A 25396-nucleotide genomic window follows, 5' to 3' on the forward strand; every position below is an offset into this window, starting at 1 on the left:
CAACTGCCTTCTCCCCACCTGATGACAATCTACCCTGCTAAACACTGAAAAATCAAGAACATTTACAGACCAAGACCTGGAGTAAAGAACTCACCACCACAGCTGAATCCAAATGCAAACCTCAGCTCCTGCTCTCCATCAGTACAATCTCCACATGAAGTGCCAATAAACCAGTCACAGCTACTCTCCTGCAAGGTGAAATGAAGATGTTCCTATTTTTACACATTAACAAGACAGACGGGAGCCATTCTACCTCTCTCTTTGAAGAGTGAAAATGAATGAATATGACCTTCCTCAGGGGCAGCCTTGTGGAGGACACACACTTAACCTGATCCAAGAAGCAATGCTTCACGAATTGGACGCTTCTCCACCTGTCCTAAAGAATAAACTCCTGAAAGGAAAAATTTCCTCCTTCAGTTAAGGTCCTTGGTTAGAAGGAAAACTAGTTAATTGTCTTACTCACTTATCTCGAGGCACCACTCATACAGGAAATAAGAGACACTGTATCACAAACAACCACCAAAAAGGCTTTCATATAAATGATAATTTTATTGTAAATAAAACGATACAATGGCCTGGCTTTGCACTGCAAGCCCCCGGTCGGTATATATAGACTACTGGTTCAAGGTCTTCTGCACAATCCAGGTTAAAGCAATTTCTCCCTGCTCTGCACAGTTTATGTCAGACAGGTATTGATAGTTATTAAAGTCCTTTTCCTCATTTCTGAACTGCCCCCCTAGGCACATCTACGTTTTCTAACTGGGAAATTCAGAGCTCTTAGTCAGATTTGCTCCTAAACAAGGCTGGGGTTTAAAGACCTGAAGCCCAAACACCATTAAACCACAGAGGACATCTATTTTATTCTGAAAATTAAAGACAGACTGAACGCTCCCAGCTCCACGGGCAGGTACCAAGGTGACAGCCACAGGACCGTACATATTCAAATATATAAAACCTTTCCATCCAGCAGCTATTAACCTAAGCACCAATCACTGGGATCTCATTCAGCCCCCCCGGTACAGCTCTAAGTATCTGGCCTTTGCCTACTAGAGAAAGTGTATACAGCAGGAATATATATTTACTGAGGTTTCACAAGTTATCCTGGCTTTCTGGGCACCTGGAAATAACATGTATCACCTGAGCAGGTACCAATTTCCCTCTTGGTCAATTTGTTTTGGTAATTAATGGCTAAGGGAACTGTTTGGAGCTTCTTCAAGTCCATTGGAATACTAATCAAAAAAATATGAAAAAAATCCAAATTGCTGCAAGCTATCACCACTAGAATAGGCAAAGATCAGATTTACTGGAGAACAAGCAAATAACCTGGAATGCACAGAATCGTCACACCGAGACCAAAATGCCAATAGTTTGTTTCCTAACAAGCTCAGGGACAGCCAAATTCCCCATTCCCCCCAAGTTCCTCTCTGATGGGAATCTCAGACATTTTCCTGCTCAGCTTCAACTGTTTCAGAATAATGGGACTCCTACAAGATATTTTTCTTCAGACAGAGTATTCTCCATTTCTGCAGCACCTTCCATCAAGGATCCCAATACTCAATATTCACTATATAGCCCTCCCTGGAAGGAATAGCAGAAAACACAACATGACATCTGGAATGGACACAATAGCTTATTGTTAGCCTGGCACTCCTCCTCCACTGTCCCCTAAATGAGTTTATTCCCATTTTTTTCCAATTCTGCCAGGATAAAGAGGCCAGATGTAATTCAATTTAGAAGTATAATTACATTTATGTCCACTTGAAACTTTTTTGCTGCCAGGGCCGTGCTAAGAGACTGTAGTATAAGTGTCAGCCCCAAGCTTAATCACCACAGCAGTGGACTTAAGAATCCAGATCTTCCTTTTCCATAATCAAGAGGGCTGTGAGGAAACAAAGAAAGCATTTTGGCTTGGCTCTACTCGTTATAAACCATCAGCAAATTCTCTGCAAAACCAGCTGCTTTTTTTCCTTTTTAAATTCATAAAGGCGTCAAATTTATTTCCCATCCTCCCCCCTACCCCGTAACAGTCGAGTCGATATATATAAAAATCACCAAATATGATCTTTTACGATATAAATAAAAAAAAAAAAGTATGAGGCATCACCGTTTACATGATGTAAAAAGAGCTAAAAAAGAGCGATATAAACTACATTCATAAAAGTGCATCTCCAAACATACAAGTAATGCTTTGGCTTGTTCCTGTGCCGAACGGGTGGCATTGGGTCAGGTACTGGAATACAAGAAGTCCAAGATGGCACCCCATGTTCTCTGTCACTGTACAATTGCTATTTACTTCCATTAATACAGACTGGAATACAAGTGTATACACAGAGTAGGCACATTTCAGCATAGGTGGTGGGAAGGACCAGAAGCTCTGGTGGGGAGAGGACTGAGCCCATCAGTCCACGATGCTCTTTGCTCTGCTCTGGAACAGCCTTCCATGACACGTATGAGGTAAAAGCCACAACAGATCCTGAGGATTTAGTTGCTTTGAAACATTAAGAGTTACACCATCTCCTCATGCCCTATTCTCTCCCAAAACACAATGTGTGGGATAGCAAGGAAAGACCATGGAAAAAGGTCTCAGTTTGTTGAGGACAAGCCAAGGGTAGAGAGAAATCTATGCAGACAGGATCACTGCACTCTTGGTTGCTGGCTGTACGTCTGCAGGGTAAAGTGTGATGAATAGAAGATTCCAATCTTTGGTATATTTAGGTGCTAGCTGCAAGGCTTGAAGAGTGCTACCAGGCCCCACAGGAGTGCTGACCACCCTACTTCTGTCATCAAGACTACAGGAATGATTTCACATTCCTCTGCAGCATACACAGCCGTTTACACCACAGACAGCAAAGTGGTGTAAAATGCTCCCTAAAACAGAGTAGAAGTGTCATGCCCTCGCTTCCCTTCGGTGCAAGCGACAGTGAAGTGAAGGCCAAAAATCAGGCCATGTGTCTTGACAATTTGGAGTCAAGTTCCAGGTTTGGAAAAGATCAATAGAAGTGCTCTCACTAGAATTAAATAAATTACGGAACAAGGGCTTTCATAAAAGATATCCCCCTAAGTGCCTGCAACCTCAACAGTGCATCTTTGTAGTAGTGCAGGAGAGCCTGAAAGTGAAACCATTAGCTTGCTTTCACTGATTACACATTGCTCTGAGTTTGGCACAGAAAAAACTTCAGATTGTTAAACTCTTTCAGGGCTTTTGGTCGTTTGGGGTTTTTTAGGGTTCTTTTTTTCCTCTTTTAATTCAACACAATATTTCTCATGTGTTCAAGGAGCTTGGTTTCATTAAAACTTGCCTTATCCTGCTATTAGCATTCACTTAAAAGCTGTTAATTTTACTGCATTATGAAAGCAATTTTCAAGTTTTTATGGGGGAGAAGAGTGGAGGTATGTGGAGCCTTAATACGGTTTCCAATACAAGAGCAGAACAACTTTAGCGTTGCTCTATAGAACAGTATTTTAGCTAATAATACATTTGCTTTTCTTAGTTTAATTTCACACAGATAACTTATAATTACTCCATGAATCCCCAGCACTTAAAAACTGCTAGTCTTTTATGAGTAAAGTAAGGACTATTAGTGCCCCAATCAACATACAGTATTTGAGGCCAGTAAGCCATCAGGAACTCAGTTCTCAGAGACGTGGTACCTTTCAAAGGCAAAAACACTTGGATGCATTTTGCTGGTACCTGCATGGGAATCTCCAGTTAATTTAAAAAATATGCTAGCATTACAAATGTTCTCTCTGGTTCACTGTTTGACTTAACTCGTACAAAAGCTTATTTAAATAGGGCCATAACATTTTATGGAAATCTTAAATGAACACTTGCGCACCTGTAAAACAAAACACACACACTGAAGGGTCGAGCTTGATTCTAACTTACTGTGCACAAGTAAAACTAGTGTCCAGCAAATTCTCCCCATGAAAAACTCGATTTTCCATTAGGCCACGTCCTCAAAGAAACACATAAGCTTTTCCTGAAGTAAATTCCTGGGCACCAGATGAACCATCTTTGGTTTAAAGGATGGTAAAAAGTTACCAGCCAAAAAAATAGGTGCAACAGAAAGCTGTTCTGCAGAACTCCCTTCGAGAAGGGTTTTGTTTAGACCCAGCAGTCCCAGGGAGATGAAGCAGGAGCACAGATTTGTTGGCTATTGAGGACACAAACTAACCGACACTGTCTTAATGCTAGGACAGATCAAGCCTTGGAAATCAAGCTCTGGATTTTCTAACATCAGTGGGAGAGCCCTTATCTTAGGCCCTGGAGTGATTGCATTCTGCTGAAACTTTTCTGATTATCCTGACATTTAGCTAGAAAGACCTCCCTCACCCCCATCCCAAAATCCATGGTTTCATTATAAAATAACACTATTCACATACTTTTGAATCAATATTTTCTGAACACCTTCAGATGCTGAATACTTAAGAAGAAAAATATATAATTATATAGCGAGCGCATGCTCAATGACACATGGCTTTTTGCTGGATTCATGTACTATAGATGCCTCTAAAGCCCTAGCAGTCTGGACAACAGCGACCCACACGTAGACAGCTGGTCTGGATGGCTGTTGCACGTTTCTGTTCTGAAGAGTGTAGCTCTTCCAGTTCCCACCTTGGTTCAGATTTCTTCTATGTTCAATGAGACACTTCTTATATTCCCATTCTTGGGCCTACAGAAAACATGCAGCCAGCTGCAATCTCACATCAAGGTAACTAGGGCAAAAAATGCAGCTCTGTTTAGACAGCTGTCGGTAGAATAAACATTAGTCCAGCAAACAAAGGTATCAGGCACAAGAGCAGACCCTAGGTTCCTTGGCATAATTTCCCCAAAGGACTAGGACAGCTGAGTTGGCATTTTGAAGATGCAGCACCACAACGGGCAGTTGCAACTAGACCAGACGGGGCACTGAAAGCCCAGCAGGAGCTGCTAGCAAGGGAGGTAATTCAGTACTGGAGCTGTGCAAACTGATGTCTGAGCAGCTCTTCAGCAGAGGGTCTGTGCCTGGCTTCCACAAAGATCTGCTTTAGAAAGTCCCGGCAATGTTCTGATATGTGGGAGGGGAGCTGGGGGTTGGTTGGTTGGGTGGCGATTTTGAAAATGGCTGCCATGGCTTCGTACTCTGCCCAGGGTGGTTTCTCTGTCAGCATTTCCACAACAGTACACCCGAGGCTCCTGGAAAAGGAGACAGGAAAAAAGTGAGAATTGACTCACACAATAATGCACAGTGTTCAGAGAGAACTTCCAAGCAGCCAACATCAAGGTACAGCTCTGCTCTGAAAACAGCTATAAAATGGCTTTGTGCTCAGCAAACCCCATGTGTGCACAGATTCTGAGCCAGACCTGCCAACGTTGCTGCTTTTACTACTGTCAGGCTAGCAGTAAAGTGCTGAGACAGGGAGGCTGGTTTCCACTGTGGTTCTTACTGCACCAAAAACTGTGAAGTGTCATCTGTCTGGCTCTCCTTAGCTCAAATTCTACTCAGTAAACATCTGCATTAACAACAGGGGACAAGAGGTGCACACGAGATGTGCCTGAAGGTGTCGTTTGACCTCAGTGGTATTTTGGGTGCTGCTGCTACTGTTACATCTCAAAGGCACTTGCTGAGTTGCAAAGTAGAAAACATACTTTTTAACCAAGGTCCAGTGAATCAGAGCTGGTTGACCCCACAAAGCCATTTCAGCAAAATCCCTTTTCAGTGTACAGCCTCAGAATGCCCACGTGGGAAAAAACCCCCTAATATCTCCACTTCGCAAGAAACCAAGCACTGTAGACAGTCAAAAAATAATTAAAGTCTTAACAGCTCCAAACTGAGAAGGCAGTAAGTTAAAACGCCAGTAGGGCAGATACATCAATTAAGGCAAAACACTCCTAGTAAAGTTAATGGGGCTCTGCAGGCTACTTCAAGGCAAGAATGTGATTATGGGGACAGACACGGCTGAGCCACCTTTCTGAAGCAAGCGTGACACCAATACTTTCACAGGGAAGATGGGTTTCTCTAGTACTGCAGTGATTGGTTTTTGTTCAAAAAGGATTAATTGCTTCCTCCAGGCCACAGATTAAGCAGAAGCAGTTAGTGAACTTCTCCTATCAAGTCCTGTGTTTTGATCACATCGTTCCATTAAAAAGGCAAAACTGCCTCTTCTACCTTTAAACTAAACCCTCTTTTGAAGTGAAAAGCAAAGAAAAGACATTTTCAGAGGCAGACTTGCATCAATTGCCAAGATGAGGAAGGAAAGGAATTAAATCCAGTGAATATGCAAGAAATGACTTCTTGACAAGGTTTAAAATCCAACGTGAAAATTTTACACTGGTTTCCAGCCATTTAAGACTTACTAGAAGAGAGTACAGAAAATGCAAACCATGTGTGCTGAAGTGCTGGGGGTTTGCTCAAGAGCAAGCAGGGATATATTATTGTTTAGACTGATTTATACCGTTTTAGCAGATCCGGTTTCTTTAAGATATTCAGCAAACAGCAGGAATGTTTTTCATGTCAAGTCACTCCAGCAATAACAAATAGCTCACATATTCTGCTATTTAGGAAAAAGAAAATTGGAGAGGGGCCTGCAGCAGTGGCAGAAAGCCAGGTGGATAGATTTGTTACGTCTTTGAGCCTCTCGGCCATACGCGTCCACCCTGGGACTAACGCTGCACTGGAAAATTCTGACCCCCCCTAAATAATGATCAGGATTGTAGGAACTGGAGCCTAGCCAACAGCAGCATCTCTTTGATGGGAATGGACCGATGTCAGCACCAAGAGGAAATCCACAACTGCATCAACCTGGGGGAAGGGCACGTGCTCCATTCTCTCCCCCAGCATCCCAACTGGGAGAGTCTGCAGAACTTAACTCTTTGCATACGAGACACGTTTCAGCTATGTTTCCACTCACTGCTTGTACAGGAAATAGCATAGGCCTTGCTTTACTGTGGAGAGACAAACATACCTTTTGTTGCTGTCATTTAGTTTAGTTTTATAATCTCACCTTTTTAAAGCCTCCAAAATCAACATTTTGACACAGGACCATTTTGCTCTTTCCGTTTGATAGAGGCTGTTTCTTGGCTATGCCAATAATAGCATGGCTACAGTTTCCATTCATGCATACTTGAGATCACCTCTGATCTGACCTGTATCTTTTGTGTTATTCCAGGTTTGGGCATCCTTCCTTTAAAGCTCAAATTCTATTCCTTTCATTTCCAGTGTGTTATAAGCATACCTCTCATCTTATAATCAAATGAATGGACTCTCCCTAAACAACCTTCAGTCTCTCTTACAAGGTATATTAAAGGATGGAAACCTCGCACCAGTCAGAAAACAGAAAATCAGCTATCAGTTTGAGGGAGGAACGAGTGGGAATTGTTCCTGAAAAACTAAACTAGCAGTTGTGTGTTGACATTGCAAAGCACAGCCTCCAGCAGGTCATGTCTTGAGTTCAAATCAACTACTTCAGTTCGCCTTAAACTTTTGATCCAGACAAAATCTGCTTTTGGATATATGGACGACAGAATGTATATGTCTTATCTCGCTCCAGAAAAGCTGTAAATTGATCTATGGACAGAAAGTTAAAGCCTCACCATACATCCGCTTTTCTTCCATAGCCTTCTCCGCTGATCACCTCTGGGCTCATCCAATATGGCGTGCCAGTGACAGAGCGGATGCCTGTTCCAGACATACAGATTGTCTGCAGCCGTTTGCTGGCCCCAAAGTCCCCAAGCTTCACATTCCCAGCAGAGTCACGGAGAATATTGGCTCCTGGACAAAAAACAAAGAATGGAGACAGCTGTTTTCATGCAATCCAGCTGTTGGATCTGCAGCCTACAGAGCTGATATCCAACCCAGAAATACCCATGCTCATGGTATGGCTTTTTCCCCATTAAGCCTCAGGTGACCTGCTAAACATCATTTCTTTAATTCAGGCTGTAGACAAGCCAAATGCTAATGGCTGCAAATGGGAAAAACTTCAGGGGAAAAACACAAGGAAGTGAAGGGGGAAGGGAAATGAGAGCTGAGTCAGCACCGTCATTGTTACACTGCCTGTAAACAGCTCAGCCTATGCAGGGCCCCCAGGCCAATGGCTTAGATAGTACATAGCTGTGTAGTATAACCATTGCTTTCTGGTCAGCTGGGTAACAGATGTAGCTAGTTAAACCACTTTGAACTCCTACAATAAACAAGTCCATCTCCACTTTACTTGGTCAGATGTCCTGAACACAAAACACCAGGGAAAAAAGCAAAGCTTAAGCGCTTAGCTTGAATGTGGACACAAACTAAGGCTTAGACACCAAAAAAAAGTCTTCCTTCAAAGCCGCAATAAGATTAAGAAACCTGTGTTGCTATTATCTGGTACGTGCTTATGTGAAATCCTTCTGCCCTCAAATAAAATGCACTTGTGTTGGGACATAGCTTTATCACTTCACTTCCCCACTGAAGAGCTGAACTCAGCGTAACAAGTCCATCCAGCACCCTGGAGGCAAGTTAACAGTTTGGCTTAGATGGGTGCAAACTAGTGAATAACTCACCAGGTAGGAAATCATTTGGTAAAGAGCACCACATGAGCAGCATACACGGTGTTATTCAAGAATCAGCAGCTCATTTCCCTTTGCCAGCCTAGGGGGGATGCAATGAAGATTTATAGGCAGGAACAAGAGAGTATTTTTCCTGCAGCCAGCAACCCTCCTGGTCCCTCTAGAGCACAGAAAAATTTGTGCGGTGTCTGCCACATCTGTTGACATTAATTCTTAAGGAGACTGGCTGGCTCCATGGGGTTATACCGGTAAGAGGAAGATTAAGGACTAATCAGAGGCTCTACATGGAAGATTGGAGGTTTCTTACACAGAGGAGGCAGGACAGTCACAAGAACCTGAGGTAAGCACGATTGTCAAGAGCAGGCATGGAGCTCTTATGGCAATTGGTATGCCTACCACCTGAGAAACACTACTTTGGCCAAGCAGAGAGGAAATCAGAAGGGAATCCACAGGGAAATGAACGTGCCTCAGGGGGGCAGTGAAAGTCAGGTGGCCACTCAGCCTCATTTTGCTGGGCTGTGAGAGAAAGATGAGGAGTTACAGAGGAGTGTTCCTAAGAATTAGAGGCTTCCAGTCTTTCTTACCATAACCAAACGGCCATGCTCTTGGGTCCTGTAGGGAGAACAGCCCAACTTCCCATACCCAGCCCAGAACATGACCTTCCCTAAGCCCTGCACATGGATGTAAGACCAAAAAGGGATAACTCAGCAAAGCAATGTTCAGAAGCCCCAGCCAGGATGCTGAATTCTTAACACTTGTCATCATCTTTCAGAGTTCCTTTAGCAAGTGGTATATACATAAATCATCAGCTGATCTCACCCTTTATGTCCCTGTGCACAATCATGTTGCTGTGAAGGTACGAGACTCCCTCAAGAATCTGGCGAGTGTATTTCCGGGTTACATTTTCCGTGAGAGCGCCATACGCCTTCAGCTGGTCTTTCACTGACCCCTGCACCAAAAGCAAACAGAAAGGATTGGCAAAGAAATGACAAACCACAAATCTTGCAGTCTCCATTCAATTCCCACGAGCTGTGACCGTTTTATACACCCAGCCGGCACAGTAATGAATTCTTGCCTCTTCTAAAGCCTTTTTGTGAGGCGCTCAGAACATCTTGCCCAAAGAAGCCCCTTTTAAGAAAAGCAAGGCCATGCTTTACAGCAAAAATAGCTTAAGGAGGTTCTGTCTGTTTCCTCCATCCTTGAGCTGTGCTGGTACAACTGTTTGTGAAGACAAGCAATGAAATAGTTCAGTAGACTGATCCGGGTCAAAAGCCTCCCTTTTTGCAGGGTCAGTTTTAGCCTAATTTGCTGTACTATATGACTCTGCTAATTCAGTTAACCTGATTTACAAGTTGGGCCAAGTCCTTTGGCAGAACAAATTTAGACTGAAGAAGAGAACCGGCTTTAGTGACTAATGAAGAAAATGTATTTCAAGTACAAGACACTTAAGAAAAAAAACCCAAAGAGGTGATTTGGGCATAAATTAAAAGAAAGTGGTGGCATTATAACCCAGTATGAGAAAGGGGCACACCAAAGAGAGTATAAGGTGGATTACATAGTTAGGGTAATCACAGCAACTAATAAACCAACTAACAAACCCACCCATCTCACTTTAAGATCTGTGATTGTGCTGCTTGTGTCAGCTCTTACCCCTGGCATGTACTCCATGAAGATGGTTAATGTCTTCTCTGCTCGATCCCGTAAGCAGCCGTAATACTGAACAATACGTTCGTGCTGGAGATTCTTCAGCAGCTGAATTTCACACTCCAGGGCACTCACTTCCTATGGATGTTGAAGGAGAAAATAAGGTTCCGGTTCCAGGAAATATTCCATCCTAATAAATTTGTCCATGTCACTGGTAGGATGAAACCACTACTACACTGAAGAAGTCTAATCCATGGCATTGGTTCACCTACTTCTTGGAAAAGGCAAACATTACCAATGCCTCATGTTAATCCTTACTGTGTAACAGGCAGGTAAGTACTGGTGCAGAAGCTTTGATAGAACACAGGCAGTATTATATATGGATTTAGTACCAGAAAAACTTTTTCTTGCCTTGATTCTGTCAGCTGCATGGCTTTACCCAAGTTGGTTGAAAGCATTCTTCACACACAACACAGATATAACCTTACTTCTCACCATTAAGCTGAGGGCAGCGAGTGTTAATTTCAATTATGAAAAAGCTCTGAATACGCAGTTGCAGAATTGCTAGAAATCTTTCTGTAGGAACCTCAACCCACTAGAGAGCAGGACTACAGGGGCTAAGAGTTCCTAAACTTCTTTTGTCACCCAGTCCTGTTCTGACTGACGCTCATGATTTTACTTTAATCAACCTTAGAAATGGCTTCCTCTCATTTACTTCAAAAAATCTGCAGCTATGCACATGAAACTGATTCTCTGCTTTATTCTTGCCACAGACAACAGGGTATCATAGTGCAAAGACAAAAAGGCTATCCAACAATTTCAAACTGAATCAGAGATGTCTGTTGCCCACAAAAAGTATCAGGTTCTTGCTGAATCCAGGGAATGAACAGGAGGAACATCAAAGGTACTTGAGCACGAGGGTTTATGGAAAAAGGAATGATGGTTTCCCCCAAATTAGTCTTCACTTAACTCTCTCCATTCCTGCCACTGGAAGGTGCCAGGTTCACTTCTCTTGCTCTGGGAGAGGACGCAGCTCCTCAAGAGCAAGGACCTGGCTGCTGCAGAGATGCATGGAACCAGAGGAAGTTGCTTAATCGGGCCAACTGATAGTTTAAGGCTTGGAGTTTCAGTGCCTTCAAAATACGTTCCAGCCTGTTCTTCCTTGGCTCAGAGTTAGCTGTCTGATTTATAGCAGAGACATGGTATAACTTAGAACTTACCAAGTTAGGGCATATCTTGGCACCAATATCCCATATAAAATTAGAATAATTAAATCTTCACAGATCAGTTATTCCAGCTCAAAGTGAATTTGTTCAATGTTGGGAAACTGGTACATTGTTAAAACACTAGCAAAGAACCTTACAACCATTCTAGCTGTATTCACTGTGCAGGCAGTCTTCTGTTATCCTATAATTTCAAGGTGCCCCTTCCCATCTCCACTGTTTCTCATGTGTCGTCACATCACTGTTCTTGATTAATTTACACACCACAGGTCGGTTTATTTTGACGACAGGGAGAATTCAGAAGTGGAAACCAGTAATTAATACACTTGATACAGGGCCTACTATATAAGCCCAGAAAGTGGGTTTTGCAAGTGCACGCAGCTTTTTTTGTTTAAAGAAGAAAAAAGTCCTACTCTTTCTGGGTTTAGTTTCATTCACATCCATGTCTAACCAGGAACACAGGGCAGTCTAGTATTCCTCAAGTAACCTGGCAACAAACCAAAAAGCTGAGAAAGGAGAGCCAAAAATGAAGCCAGAAAATGGATTTTAGTTTCAGGCTGAAGTTAATAATACGGAAAAGTAATTTTTAAATGACTCCTATTCCTCTCCACATGACTGGAAACCCTAGTATAAACTAAATAAGATGCCAGCGTTCAAGGACAGATACAGGCACTTTACAGGATCTTACAGAATTTTAGAAGCTGCAATGAGAATTACCTTGCTTGTTTCAGGACTCTCTGGATCAAACTGGACCTGCTTAGCTGCAAGCTCTCTGCCCGTGTCCACATCATAGCACAAATACACACGACCAAAGGCACCCTGGCCCAGCAGTTTTCCTCGTCGCCAGTTTATTGGAGCACTCGGAGCTAAAAAAGGAACAGTAATAATTTCTCTTCTCATGATACTATTTAAAGATAATTGTGATCTTTTCAAAGATCAATCTTCATCATACTGGGATTGAAACAGGTATCTTGCGGTTGAAGAAACAGACACGAAGCACTCTCCCAGTATAAGGGAGTTAGTGGCAGCTCTCTGAACAGAATCCAACCATTCAGACTCTCAGGCCCTGCTGACTGGTGTCCCATTAAAATGAAACCAGAAAACATTTTGCAAAGATATACTACAGACAAGTTATTCGATGAGGTTGATGAAATTTCATTCCACCAGCAGGGTGGATTCTACAACATCGCTATCTTAAGAGATGGCGTAGCAATTAAACAGCATCTTCCAACCCTTGATCTGTAGTTACTACGTGCATTAGATGAAGAAGAGCTGGATCAGCCTTGCTAAATCAATCCCACCCAGCTAGGAATGACTGTTAAGCTTCTGGGGCAACTTGAAGGACATCAATTCTGAGTTCTTTGCCAACCATTGGTTAGTTTGGGGTTCCTTCTCCTGGGGGAAGGATTTCACTGCAAGGCTATCTCTACAGCAGAGAAATTAGAAGTCATCAATTCCCTACATCATGTCCCTACTAGACAGTGATAAGGTAGGGGCAATAATGTAAGCACAGTGCGGGTTATCTTCTTTACCTGCTGAACAATCAGGCTCTAATAAAAATACACATGAGAACCAGCTAAAGCAGCCACCTCCAATATCCCAGCAGGAGGTTACGTCAGCAGGGAATTATGAGTTCTCATTGTTCTACTGCACTGGCGAGCACATTGCACAAGCAGCAGTCTCCTGACCCAGAGATTTAACACCTGAGCCCAGTTTTCCAGACTGCACTTAATGCCAAAGCGTATTACTCAAAGACCAGTGCTTTAGCTCTAACTTTGAAAACGACACTACCAGACTCATGGAGTGCAGTGCATCCAATTACGCTGTATCTAACGAGAAACTCTAAAAACAAAGACAGGAACCAGCCATCTGGACAGTGTGAAAATACAGAAGAGTTGAGAGATTAGCTTTGCCATGTCTAATTTAATCAGATTTACTGCCAGTCAGTGTTTTAGTGTGTTGCTTACTCTGCTGCATTAATGTCTTCATTTTGATCCTTAGGTTACTGTATGGGATATCTGAAGTTCATCAGTAATGATTTAGGTTCCATTTCTTTTTTTTATAATATAAAGTTGCCCAAAAAGCAACTCAGGGATGCGATTAATACAGAAGTAAATCTTTCTACTAAGGAGCAAGTGAAATATATATCGCCCTTAACTAGTGAAATAACTGTAATCCACAAGCCTGACTACAAACATGAATGTATCAAGAAAATAAACAAGCTTGTCTGACTGTTTTAAGAACCCTGTAGATCATCTAGATCCAATCAGCTTAAAGGTTTTTTTACTTCTTAGCTGAATTTCTAATGCTTTCTAAAGGAAAGGCCAGCTCCCAGTGCAAGGCTACATATTCTTAAAAGAAAAAGAGGACCTCTCTTTTAGGTGAGACAGACTGGTCTCAAAACACAGCCATGTAATTATGTGGTTTTGAATGGCTTGTTAAAAATCAAGCTATGGTAATATATTTGGTCCGGAGTTCATCTCTAAAAGCCTTTCTTGCCCATAACCCCAGGAGGCTTTTCCCCAGTTATCATCAGGGTGACTGCTCACATTTGGTGGGAATGTTCCTCTCCTGGACACCAAGGGCATTTTCACTGTCAGCACTCCGCAGGCGCCCCCGGGGGTCCAGGTACTGCAATGCCAGGCCCAGGTTTTCTCCGTTGGTGCTTAAGGAACGACTTGAAGGGACCAAGGTGAAAAGATTCCCTTGGTGACGCCGTATCCGGGGAAATGTCCTCCGGCCTGGAGAAAAAAGTAAAATTTTTAAATAACATGCTTACAAGTGGAAGGTGATGGCTGGAGGTTGAGCAACGAAGAGAAGGGAGAGGAAAAAAAAATGTATTCTGGTCTGTTCCCATGGAGTAGAATCTACCGCCAAGCAGACAAGATGCAAAAATATAACAGCTCACGGCTGATGCTGCTTGAGTTCAGTACAGCTTTGGATCATTCCCAAAGTAGAAGGGAGAGAACACTTTGCAATGCCCTCAGTGCAGTAGTGCAAGATCTAAGCTTGCCTTCCAAAGCAAAAATCTGGTTTACAGGCTACCACACAAGCTCTGAGGCTTGTTAACAACTACACAGACAGAATGACTTTCTAGATAACGTGCCTGGACTTGCAAATAAAAACCATAAAACAAAGATTACGACAACTTGTACCTCTTATGAAACATTGAGAAATTAATTTGCATAAAGCCATCTGATGAGCAGAGATGTGATTCTTTAAGTCACTGGTATATTTAGAAGACCCAGAAGCAAGTTTGCATTGTGAATTAGCAAAGCGTAACAAAACCCCGAGGTAGCAACCCGCTATATATGACCAAGGCTAATAATAACTATGTCCACTGCTCAACCCTAGCAGTCACTGATCAGCCTGGATATCCCCCAAAAGGACAAAGTAAACAAAGAATTACAAACAGCTGTCGTGGAATGCTATGAAAATGTGGCATCATGCATGGTAGCATTAACTCTGGCACTAACTGCAAGGACCAGGGCAATTCCAGACTCTTCAGCTAGGAGTTACGCTCACCCATGGAGTTTGCCATTGCCTCACCTGCTTTTTCAAGCCTGGAATTGAAGGTCTGAAAACAACTCACCATCGTTGTAGTCTTTGTGTTGCATGGAGACATTGTAGCGCCGAGGGTAAGTCCCACCTTTCCCCGCTTTGTCATAGATCTGATTCTCACGGTCTGGAAGGAGATGCAAAGAGAGAACTGAGGCTCTTTCAAAAAGTATATGTTCTAATGACAGAATTTTCCTGTAACAACAGTGGGTTTTAGGAAGAGGTAATAAATAACTTCATAACTTTTCAATCAATGTATCCCCAGTTCTTCTATTTATACAATCCCAGCAAGCATGGAGGATAGCCAGCAAACAGCAGAAAATGTCTGGATCAAATAATCTTTATACTGGACACTGACATACCTGAGAACTCCTGTCTATTATCAGGAAAGCTTTGTGCCCTTGACATCCTTGACTTCCGAAAAGAAGGACTATTAAAGAAAGAAGGGAAGAGTAAGTTTTGCTATCTACTGGAGTGAAACCTACAAGGACTTTAAATACAAGCTAATGTATTTATACATCAGTAATGGTGATTCTCAAATCCACGTCCCTGCAATAATTTCATGCTACATCTACAAAGCTGAAGTCAGGCTAAGTCCCAGCTAACCAACTATTTCCCAATGTGGGCAGTCATCCTTTCTGTTCAGCTTGTGGCACTTATTCAGAGGTTCCCCAACCTCTGGTTTGAGACAGTGTGCTTCCTTCAGCCATGTGAAGTGGAAGGTTAAAATCAAGGCTAAGAGGAAGAGCAGAACTGGGTACCACTTGCAGCACGTTGCTCACAGGGCAGTAGAGAATGGGGACCACTGTCCTAAGTAGTTTACCATGAGCGGTAAGAGCTCCTCTCATGAAAGCTTCTGTGCACTTTCCTCTCTACCAGCAGCAGATGAGCATAAACATGAACATTGCTTTTAACACTGATCCCTTGCGTTTCTCCCCAGTTAAGCAGGGCTCCTCCGGCAAGCCTAAGTATGGCCCCTTGTTTGGCAGAAGGCCTTTAACATCTCTCTTAAGAGATTACATGAACTCAATCTGTGCCAAAGCCATATTATTTGCACTTTTTTTTTTTTGTTAACCAGTGTAAATGGAGCGAGCCTCATACAGCTTTCAGACTCTCAAATGAGATTCCTTTCCTACTACACAAAGAACAACAGCTTCCCCAGATGATGCCCACTCCTACAAGGAATAACTGGGAAGGCTTCTTCCCCCCCCCCCGTCCTCCACTTAGGGCAGGGAAAGGGGAGAGGACAGGTAACAAATTAGCAATCCTCACCCCCAAAGGAATGCATGCATTCACACAGGTTAACTGTAAGTGCGTCCTTGTGACTCCCTTGTGACAGCCGGAGGAAGTAACTGGCTACAAAACCAAGCCTCAAGTGCTTGACATAAAAGCATAGAGGAATCAGCTTGTTGGAATCTTAAAAACATGCTGAAGCACAATATTACAGGTGCTGGGAAGCCATAGTTGCTATTCAAGTTAATAGGACCTATGAGTGCCCACCAACACCTCAAGCAACACCAACAGCAAAGAAAGGGAAGAAAAATATCTAGAGCATCAGACTACGACAAAATCTTCACCAAAGGAAAAGCCCCTCTATTTACCTTTGGAATTAATATTATATCTTGCAGGACATGGGAAACTAGTGTAATGATATATTTCTGTAAGCTTAGAATGGGTTGTTTTTTTTTTTTTTTAAACGAACAAGTAGAGCCTTGTCTAAAAGAGATTTAAATACCCTGCAGCCAGATGTTCTTAGAGTCTAGGCTCCACACAGATGGCACGCTTTAGAACTTTGTATTTATAACATACAGCTACTGAAGCACCAGTTTGTTGGCGTATGGTTTTGCCAGAAAATAAAACAGCCTTAAGACATAGTTAATTCTCTTGAAGAAATATATTGGGATATAGGTAGGAAATAAGTTCCTCTTTCTCTCCAAGAAAATTTATGACATGGAAAACTTTTGCATAAGTACAACTGGCATTTCAATTTGAGCACATAAGTTCCTACCAGCTTGTACATTTATACCTGTCTGCTGACCTGTCCAAGGACTGACAGCTTCCTGACACCGAGTTTTCAGCACTGCTTAAAGGGTCCAGCATCTGCAATGCAGAAGAAATCACATGGCAACATCAGTTCAGTCTAATGCCTGAAAGAGGCTGTGCAAGAGGATCAGAGTCCAATACTGCTTGCCTGGAGGACGTCCAGGTGAAGAGGGGAGTCTAAAGCTATTTAGAATGTACATTTTTCCTTTATCTCCCACAGAAACTGTTAAGAACATATCAAATCTGAGATGTTGCTTTAGGTGTCGAAGGACTCTGCTGTGAAAAATGAAAGTTTAAGTCACCCTTGTGCTGCATTTTGATCCCAGCTGACTTCAGGAACAGTGTTTCTGTTGGTGCTACTGCATTGCTGCCTCCACCTGCAAGTCGCCCTTTGGCCTTACTTCCTACTTTTTTGAATGGAGAGATCAGTTTCAAATGCAAGAGGGTCACACGAACCTGGTAATAGGAAACCTAAGCATACATGTGTAACGTGCACCAAAATCACTCATTCGGAGGTGGAGAGAGAATGCCCAATATGCGTGGTAACTGCTTCTGGCAGTCCAACAAAGGCTTTGAACTTACACAACTACGAACAAGTTTGAAGCAAAGTTTAAATGAACAAAGCAGTACTAGTAGGTGCCACTGCAACTACAGCTAGTGAATATTCTGGAGTGAAAAAGAAGGCCCAGAGAGCAGCAGAGAGTTCCTTAACAGGTGGACTTACTTTTTTTTCACCCTACTGCTCATACTTACACACTGTTCATTGGTTTCTGGGATGAATTCGCCTTCGCTATTTATGCTGGTGTAGGAACCCTGCCGAGCAATGCGCTGTTGCCTCTCTGGAACATACCCAGGAGGTGGTGAACTTCGGCCTGTGTTCTGGGAACCTGGGCCAGAAAGAAGGACATTTTTTATATTTATGCTTACTGAAATGAGACTGCACATACATGTACACAAAATCCAAATATTCACCTCTAATGCTAGACCTCTATGATCACAGCAACTCTGGAGTCAACCTTGCAGTCTGGACAGGAATGGAACCAGGAGGTGCCATGTCAAAAAGTAAATCGTTCAGTGAGGACCTGTACTGTCATTTTAGACACTACAGGATTATTGGTGAAGCTCCTAACAGAGCAGTTACCTATTTCTAACCTCTTCTGCTCAATCTTCTAAGCATAATTTCAGTACCTCAAGGAAGGCAGATGACTCCAGGAATCCCTGTTTTTTATACATGAACTTCACTTCACTGCTAATCTCCACTAAACAAAACACTTGTCAGGACAACTGATCTTCTATCTTGATTATAAGTTTGCCTCAACTAGTATCATTCACCTTGCGTGAATCCCTGCTAGTCATCATCAGCTGAGCTAATTATACCAACACTGAGCAATTTCAGTATCACATGGGAGTACTGTTACCTTTGTAAATAACCCCAAAATTTCCATTTTACTGTGTAAAAAATGAAACTGTATGACTAGTTTGGATGAAAACACATGGAGGTCAATTCTGCAATTTCTGTTCATTAGATGAGATAGATAGATGGACAGAGAGTACATTTAGGGGCCAAAGGATGAGAAAAACATTTTACTCATCTGTTAATGGTACTACCTAAAGAGTTTCTGTTGTGCTACCTACTGAGAGAAACTTCACCCCTAGGATTTCTTTTTTTTCCTTGCAGATCTCAAAGATGATGATACTTCAGAAACAGGAAGATACAAAATCCCTTTTTGCAGTGACCTATCCACCTGCAGCTCCCACCAAGTCACACTGTGAGCTCCAAGACATGCTGTGGTCCGGCCAATCTACTCAAGGTCACCCATGAATTCAGAGACAACATTTTAAGATCAGCTCTCAAGCTGTGCTCTTTATGATGCTGTCTTTAATTAACTGTGTGTACTCAGGTGCTATGAAAGATGGGTAAAGATCAGCAAATACTCTCCCAAGGAAAATATTTTCTACAGAAGTTATTCTAATAAAGAGTGAAGGCAAACACTGGCAGAAGCTAACTGAAAACCTGTGCGTGCACCTTTCAGAGGACTGCAGAAGGAAAAAAAAACCCTAATGCTGGCATAGCTTTAGAGTGTATGGGGGGGGGTTAACTACATGCAAAAAAAATAATCTATTGCTTAGAGCTACCACCTGATTTTCCAAGTAGCTCTGCAGGGCTCACGTGACATTACAAGCCAACTGGCGTGGAGATAAACAAGCGAGCGTGCTTTGGGGCTGTACTGAGTCACGGGAGCACACTTTCACTCTTTCCGATACAATGCCATGGCTAGCCAAAGGGAGCCCAAATCCTGCTGGCATCGACCCAGCCGCTATTGTGGAAAGGCCACCATCACTGGGCAGGAAAAGGAAGTCGGCACTAAATCAATGTATATCAAAGGAAGTGAGTGGAAAAAACACAAGTGCTGCCAGAATGCTTAGCAACTTTTTTTTTTTTTTTTTTAAAATAAAAGTTATCTTTTACTTCCAAACCTCTGAACTGGTGACAGCAGGCCTGAGGCCTGTCCACTTTAGAAGACAGGAACTACACAGATACATCTCCTGCGTGCAAACAACTTTTGGTGAACGCTGCTTTCGACTGTCATTGCACAACACAGTATGAATAGGAAAGTCTCTGTGCCTGAAGTGCTAGAAAACAGGGGTACATTCCTTTTCCAAATCAAAGATAGGAAAAGAGAAGGAAGAAGAAATTGCTTCAAGACTGAGCTATTGCCAAATTACTATCAGACCCATGACAGAACTGGAACTCTTCTGGACCTCTTAATAATGTAACAGTCTGGTACTTTGACACGTTCAGAAAATAAAACCAATGCTTTCTTGATTGATGAATGACAGGCTAATCAGAAAGCATCCATAAGCTGGGATAAGAGGAAAGAGTCTGTACAATTGGGATACAGAAGGGGCCCCTTATTACTATACAGTTTACCCATGACAGACACTCGGTACAGTCTGTTAGCTTTGGCATCATTATTTGGATACCTTAGAATGCCAATAAAGGAGAAAGATATATATTTTTAAAATAAAATATTTTTGGCATTGAATTTGTCTGTGAAAAAAGAAACGTTTTATTCAGACATGCATGGATACTGCTGCCTTCTTCACAGGACCGAGGAATGTTGCTCTTTTTATGCACATTAACTTCAAACTAGAAAGGATGGGAAAACTCTTTTTGTCTCAGTTTCAGTCACGTACTTCACAAGCTTTCAGCACTTTGTTTGCTACTTCATAAAAGCAAACTGTACAAAAGGGGATCAGCAGACTCTAGACAGCATACAAGCAGGTTTGCTAGACAAGTCTAGTATTAAGAACTACTGGTCTAGTTCTCAAGTCCTTCTCTACTGAGCTTACTCTCCTAATTACCTTTGGTCAGAACAGCATGGATGTGACTCTGGTTTAGACCCTCCCAACATGGAGACTGTCTGTGCTAGTTTAATGGGATTTATTATTTGACACTAAGATTGCCTTGGAAATACTGATCTAAAATTCTGTGATGATTATGGCTCAAGTTTACACAGTTAGTGAAACTGAAGCACTCCTCTTCCACAGAGGGAGCTGGTTTAGAACTTGGAAACAAAACAGCTCTGACATTCCCAGCTCCTAGTACTGCCCTCGTGATTTGCAGCACCTGTCATCTGAAGCATTAGGTCTGACAAGCCCTGAAATAGCTTTTATAACAAACACAGCCATCCCCTGCTTCTGTTCCAGCAAAATTTAGCAATTCTCACTTCTAAAGCAAAAGTCATTTACACAGACCACCATCTAAGGCTCTAGCCTTCATTCTGCAGATCCCTATTATTGCTCACCTTCTTCCTGCTCTTCCACTGCTCACTGAGTTTAACACCAAGGAGCCAGATTCTAAACCACAGACTTTTTTTGTTTTGGGCCCATAAGTCTTTGAAGCAGTTTCAGATGTTTTAGGGTTTTTTTATATAAAAAGTTAACAGCTTCAAGCATCCTTTGACCACAGATTTAAATAGTACTGCATAGTTATACAGGGGGTTGTAACACAGAAATTGGGATGACACACACAAATCTACCAGAGATAGAAGTCAAAAATTACAGGAGTCTTACATGGACCTTTCCACTAAACATGAGTTCACTAAGCTAAGAGAAACACAAAGGAAACAAGACAAAGGTACATATCACTCTGACTTTTCTCATTATCTTTTGTGCAGCTGTGCCAGTCACCTATGGTATTAGCCTTGTGCTCTACTCATCTGGTAATTAAGAGAGTGAAAGGTTAGGGAGCTCAGTATGTAGGGCACCGGTTGGATATGCAGTGGCAATTCCTGTGCTACTAGTAACATGCTTGGTTACCAGAATGAGGACAGATTCCAAAGCCCAACATAAAAAAAAAAAAAAAAAATCAAATCTAGGTTTCATGAACTGAAATTGCCAATCTAAATAAAAAGCTTAATGGACTCACATAAACTTTCCAAATTTCTAACCTCAATGAATCTGGCTTTAGGACATCCCCTTTAGCAGCTCCTCAGCTGTTCAACAACTTAGTAGTTGAAACATTCTATTGTAAACATATTAAGAGCTTTTGAAAATGAACTGCCTTGTCCTAGAATAACCTTTCAATTTCTTATGGCTTTCACAAACACTATACCATAAACACTAGGGCCCAAAAGATACATTTCACAAAACAAAGACAAGCAGAAGTGGCAAAAATACTCACTGACAGACAGATGCCTACTTCTGGGTTCTGGCTGCTGATAGGGTGTGCTCACATCCCCCACAGATTGGGAAGTTTTAATCCTGACTTGTTTGGGCAGTCCAGAATGGGGTGAAGAACTGGTCTGTTGGGTAAAATAAAATAACAAAAAATAAAAAAAAAAGGAAAAAAAAAATGAGACTGAGGAGCTCAAGCAGTCTGGCCACAGTTTTAAAAATATCATTAATGTTTAGTAGCAAGAAAGTAGCTGAGAAACAGTTCTAGAGCCTGAAATCTTATTAACTTCACAGAACACAAACAATAAAGGCAGCAAAAGAGCAAGCTTTACAATTATGGTGTAAAACAGGAGTCGAACAACTAGACCATGCTACCCTCCAGCCTCAAATCAAATACAGGAGTTACAAGTCTCAATGTTTGTCTTCCATTAGCAGCTACCTATGAAACCAACAAGAAGGGGCTTCTATCAGTCACTGAGACCAGAACATGGAAGAACCTACATTTTCTATCAGCCACCTTGGCCAGCAAAGATAAATTATGAATCTTGCACTCTTTCAGAAGCAGTTAAGAGAGCAACCTGACTCCCCACAATCTTCAAAAAGTAAACTGACAATTCAGACTAAGTGAAAATAAATCCTAGAGAGTTTAAGAGCACAAAGAGTTTGGAGATGCCAAGATGAATGCTGTGTTGCTTTTATTCATCCTTCCCTGAACTTACATAGACACAATCTAATTAAAGATCATTTTTCCACAGTGCCTTCATCTCATTCAAAGCAGGAAAAGGAATGAAAGGAGACACATCAAAGGACTTCTCCCCAGTTTGTTGAGAAAGATAGAAAGGGTAACTCCAGCATGCTTCATAGGAAGAACAACTGCAGGGTGGTTTTGCAGTTTAGGGCAGTAGGATGCTTCCAGGGGAACTGTTGCCCTCCTTGTGCAGCAGTTATGCACAGCTCTGCCATGAGAAACTGCAAGGCCACTTCAGACTCCAGAGAGTGCTCACTTGGAAATATTTAGACTGCAGCTCCAGGCAGCTGACACTTCTGTGCTCTCTCCATGAATGATACAGGGAACATGGGCTCTTAACAGGGGACTGAACAGGACACCAGCTGAGGATGGTGCACTAAGGTCTGAACATTTGAAATACTGTGAATTGCCAACGTCCCCCAAGCAAATGAGATCCTATGCCTGTCAAAGCAAGTTCTCAATACTAGTGGACACTTTCAATTTTAATCTTCTTGTCCCAAAGTACCTAGTTTTACAAGAGGATATAATATTCCCTTCTTCTTGTGTGTTACAGAATTTAATTAATGTTAACTTATTTTATTGAGATGAACAGAACCAAAGATACCCCAAGGAAATTAATTCTGACTTCTGAAAACTATTTGAATACGACTGACAAACAAGGTGTGAGGTCACACAATCCAAAAAGTATTGTATCAAATAGTTGCTCATTTAATAAGCACTTACCCTTGCACAGAGTAAGGAGGAAGCCTGATTTAAATTACATAAACTGTGCCATGAAGAGATTCATGGGAGCTGAATAAAGGGTGCAGAAGTCACACCATTTATGTGGATAGCCTGGCTTTGGTACTCTAGGTGTTCAACTTAAACAGTTCTTCCCATTAGTTTCTAAACAGAAAGAAAGGACTGACGAGAGAAGTGAGCTGCTTGATAAAAGAAAGCACAAATGAGCCACAAAGAGGCACAAGAAAATGAATATAAACGCTATTCACAAACACAGGCTCTCAGTACTAGTCACACAGCTACTGTCGTAAAGTTAATTTGTTTTATATACATATTTGTGCCAAAGCCATGGCATTACCTTTCCATCCCCAGAAAAAGAAAAGAGCACAACCAAAACAAAATCTGCATCCTGTACTTCAGGAAAAATAATGCTTCCCGCTCCCTCAGTGGGATGAGATCATGCAGCCAAGAAACCTCCTTCAGACTTGTGGGCTTTGGCTTTATCACGTGTAGGGCTCTCCTGTCAGGCAACTCAGAGCTGAAGAGGAAGTTGAAGGAGAGGGGGGGAAACAGTGGCACTTACTGAAGACTTCGCTGTTTGTTTCTGCTTTGAGCAAAAGAGGAAAAAACAGCTAATAAAAGGCCACCACCACAGTACTGGCTGGTGTAGGGATGAGAATTACTAAGTGTTTATTGTAGGTGGCTTATGTAAAGTTTAGATAGCATCATTTAACATCTGGTTTGCAGTCCGAAGACACTGAAGTTAATAGAGGGCTGTAAAATAGGATTGTTTTACTGTGTTATACCAAAAGTTCAGGCCACCTTTTACAGACTGTTTCCTGACAACACAGAACAAAGTCAGACCAAAGTCTAGGTCAGACCAAAGGCCTTCTTGCCAAGTATTGTCTTCAGAGCCAGTAACAAATGCTTAGGGAAAGGGCATAGGACAAGGAACAGCATCATCCCCTCCTACACCTTTCCAGCTTTTGGCATCCAGTCATGTGGGAAAGGACTGTTAACACTCCTGAAGGTCTTTGTATTTCTATTAACATGGATTATCAAATTAAAAAATAGCAAGAAGTATATTTACGTTCTCCTGACAGTTCCAAGAATTACATGTGTGATTATTTCAAGAGTTTGAGCTCACAGCGTGCAGAACTTGAATAGCGATGAACATTCAAGATTGACAAGCTACTACCAACAGAGCCTTCAAGACAGAGCAGCTTTTTCTGTCACTCTTCAAGAGAATTTGGTAATTTGCAAATAAAATATCTAAGCTATCAAGGTCTCTGACTTGAAAAGCTATATGACCTTAATTCTGAAAAAAAGACATTGGTTGAGTGGCAAAGTTCTCCAGTCACAGATCAGGAATAAGGGAAACTTCTGACTCTTTTTGCCCTCTTCAGCTTGCAGTTCAATTCACTGTCCAAAACGGGCAGCTTTGGGAGCTTGACTTAAAGACTTGCTTCTCATGTTACGATCTTTTCTGCTGAAAAGTGCAAACTACATTGATGCTCACTGCCACAGCCACCTGTGGTATAGGAAAGTGAACCAGGACACAATCAAATTCACCTTAGGTGTGAATACACCATTATTAGCTAAAAGCAACTTAGTTTCTACAGGGTAAGGCTGGATTCAATGCATTAGGTTACAGAACTGAAAAATCACTGGGAGCTGTCCTCAGGCTTCTCACCCAGGAAAAAAGTGCTAATAGCTTGTCTTCAAGGACAACCTGTGCTTTTTTAAAGGCAAGATAATTACATGCACTTTCAACACTGTGCTATTAATCAAAGGTAAAAAAAGTTCTCTGGAAACCAAACTCATGAAGTGTTTTCTGAATACAGTCATTGGGTACTTGATATAAAATGGCCTTCATATTACAGCTTAAAAAGCTGCAATATTTTAGTCCCTGAGCAGCTGCTGAAGCCAGGGGAAAAAAAAAAAAAAAAAGAGAGAGAGAGATACCTATAGCTAAGCCAAAGCAAAGTGTCTGTGAAGAGTGATTTTACTAATCCCTGTTACTCTCAGATAAGGCTACCATCATGTTTCAGAGACTTAAGGGTAAAAACCTTCATTTTGCTGCAGTCACAGAAGTTGTTACCTACATGGTTTCTGTCCTGAGACAGCAATAATATTCTAAGGCTTTTCACATTAGAGCTTCGGTCTAAGAGATCTACTGCTTTATCCAGGTCATCTTGATTTTTCAAAGGAATAGATAGCTGCAAAATAAAGAACAGGAAAAAAAAAATCATTAGA

General features: G+C 41.9%; 1 protein-coding gene across 3 annotated transcripts in view; it reads right to left on the reverse strand.

The window, feature by feature from the left end:
- Positions 1-529: 529 nt before the first annotated feature.
- Positions 530-25396, reverse strand: part of MAP3K3 (mitogen-activated protein kinase kinase kinase 3) — a 40618-nt gene continuing 15751 nt past the window's right edge. For 2 of the 3 annotated variants that reach the window (XM_069786678.1, XM_069786681.1), the window contains exons 6-17: positions 25246-25359; positions 21680-21800; positions 17746-17879; positions 16976-17049; positions 15312-15379; positions 14984-15076; positions 13941-14132; positions 12109-12257; positions 10175-10306; positions 9344-9473; positions 7574-7751; positions 530-5176 (exon numbers count right to left, since the gene is read on the reverse strand). In XM_069786678.1, coding sequence (XP_069642779.1) covers positions 4948-5176; positions 7574-7751; positions 9344-9473; positions 10175-10306; positions 12109-12257; positions 13941-14132; positions 14984-15076; positions 15312-15379; positions 16976-17049; positions 17746-17879; positions 21680-21800; positions 25246-25359 — 1614 coding nt within the window. In that variant the 3' untranslated portion in view covers positions 530-4947. The remainder of the gene's footprint in view (positions 5177-7573; positions 7752-9343; positions 9474-10174; positions 10307-12108; positions 12258-13940; positions 14133-14983; positions 15077-15311; positions 15380-16975; positions 17050-17745; positions 17880-21679; positions 21801-25245; positions 25360-25396) is intronic. The other variant, XM_069786679.1, reaches the window with a different exon arrangement.

The sequence above is a fragment of the Haliaeetus albicilla genome, chromosome 7 (assembly GCF_947461875.1).
Source record: "Haliaeetus albicilla chromosome 7, bHalAlb1.1, whole genome shotgun sequence".
NCBI lineage: Eukaryota > Metazoa > Chordata > Aves > Accipitriformes > Accipitridae > Haliaeetus > Haliaeetus albicilla.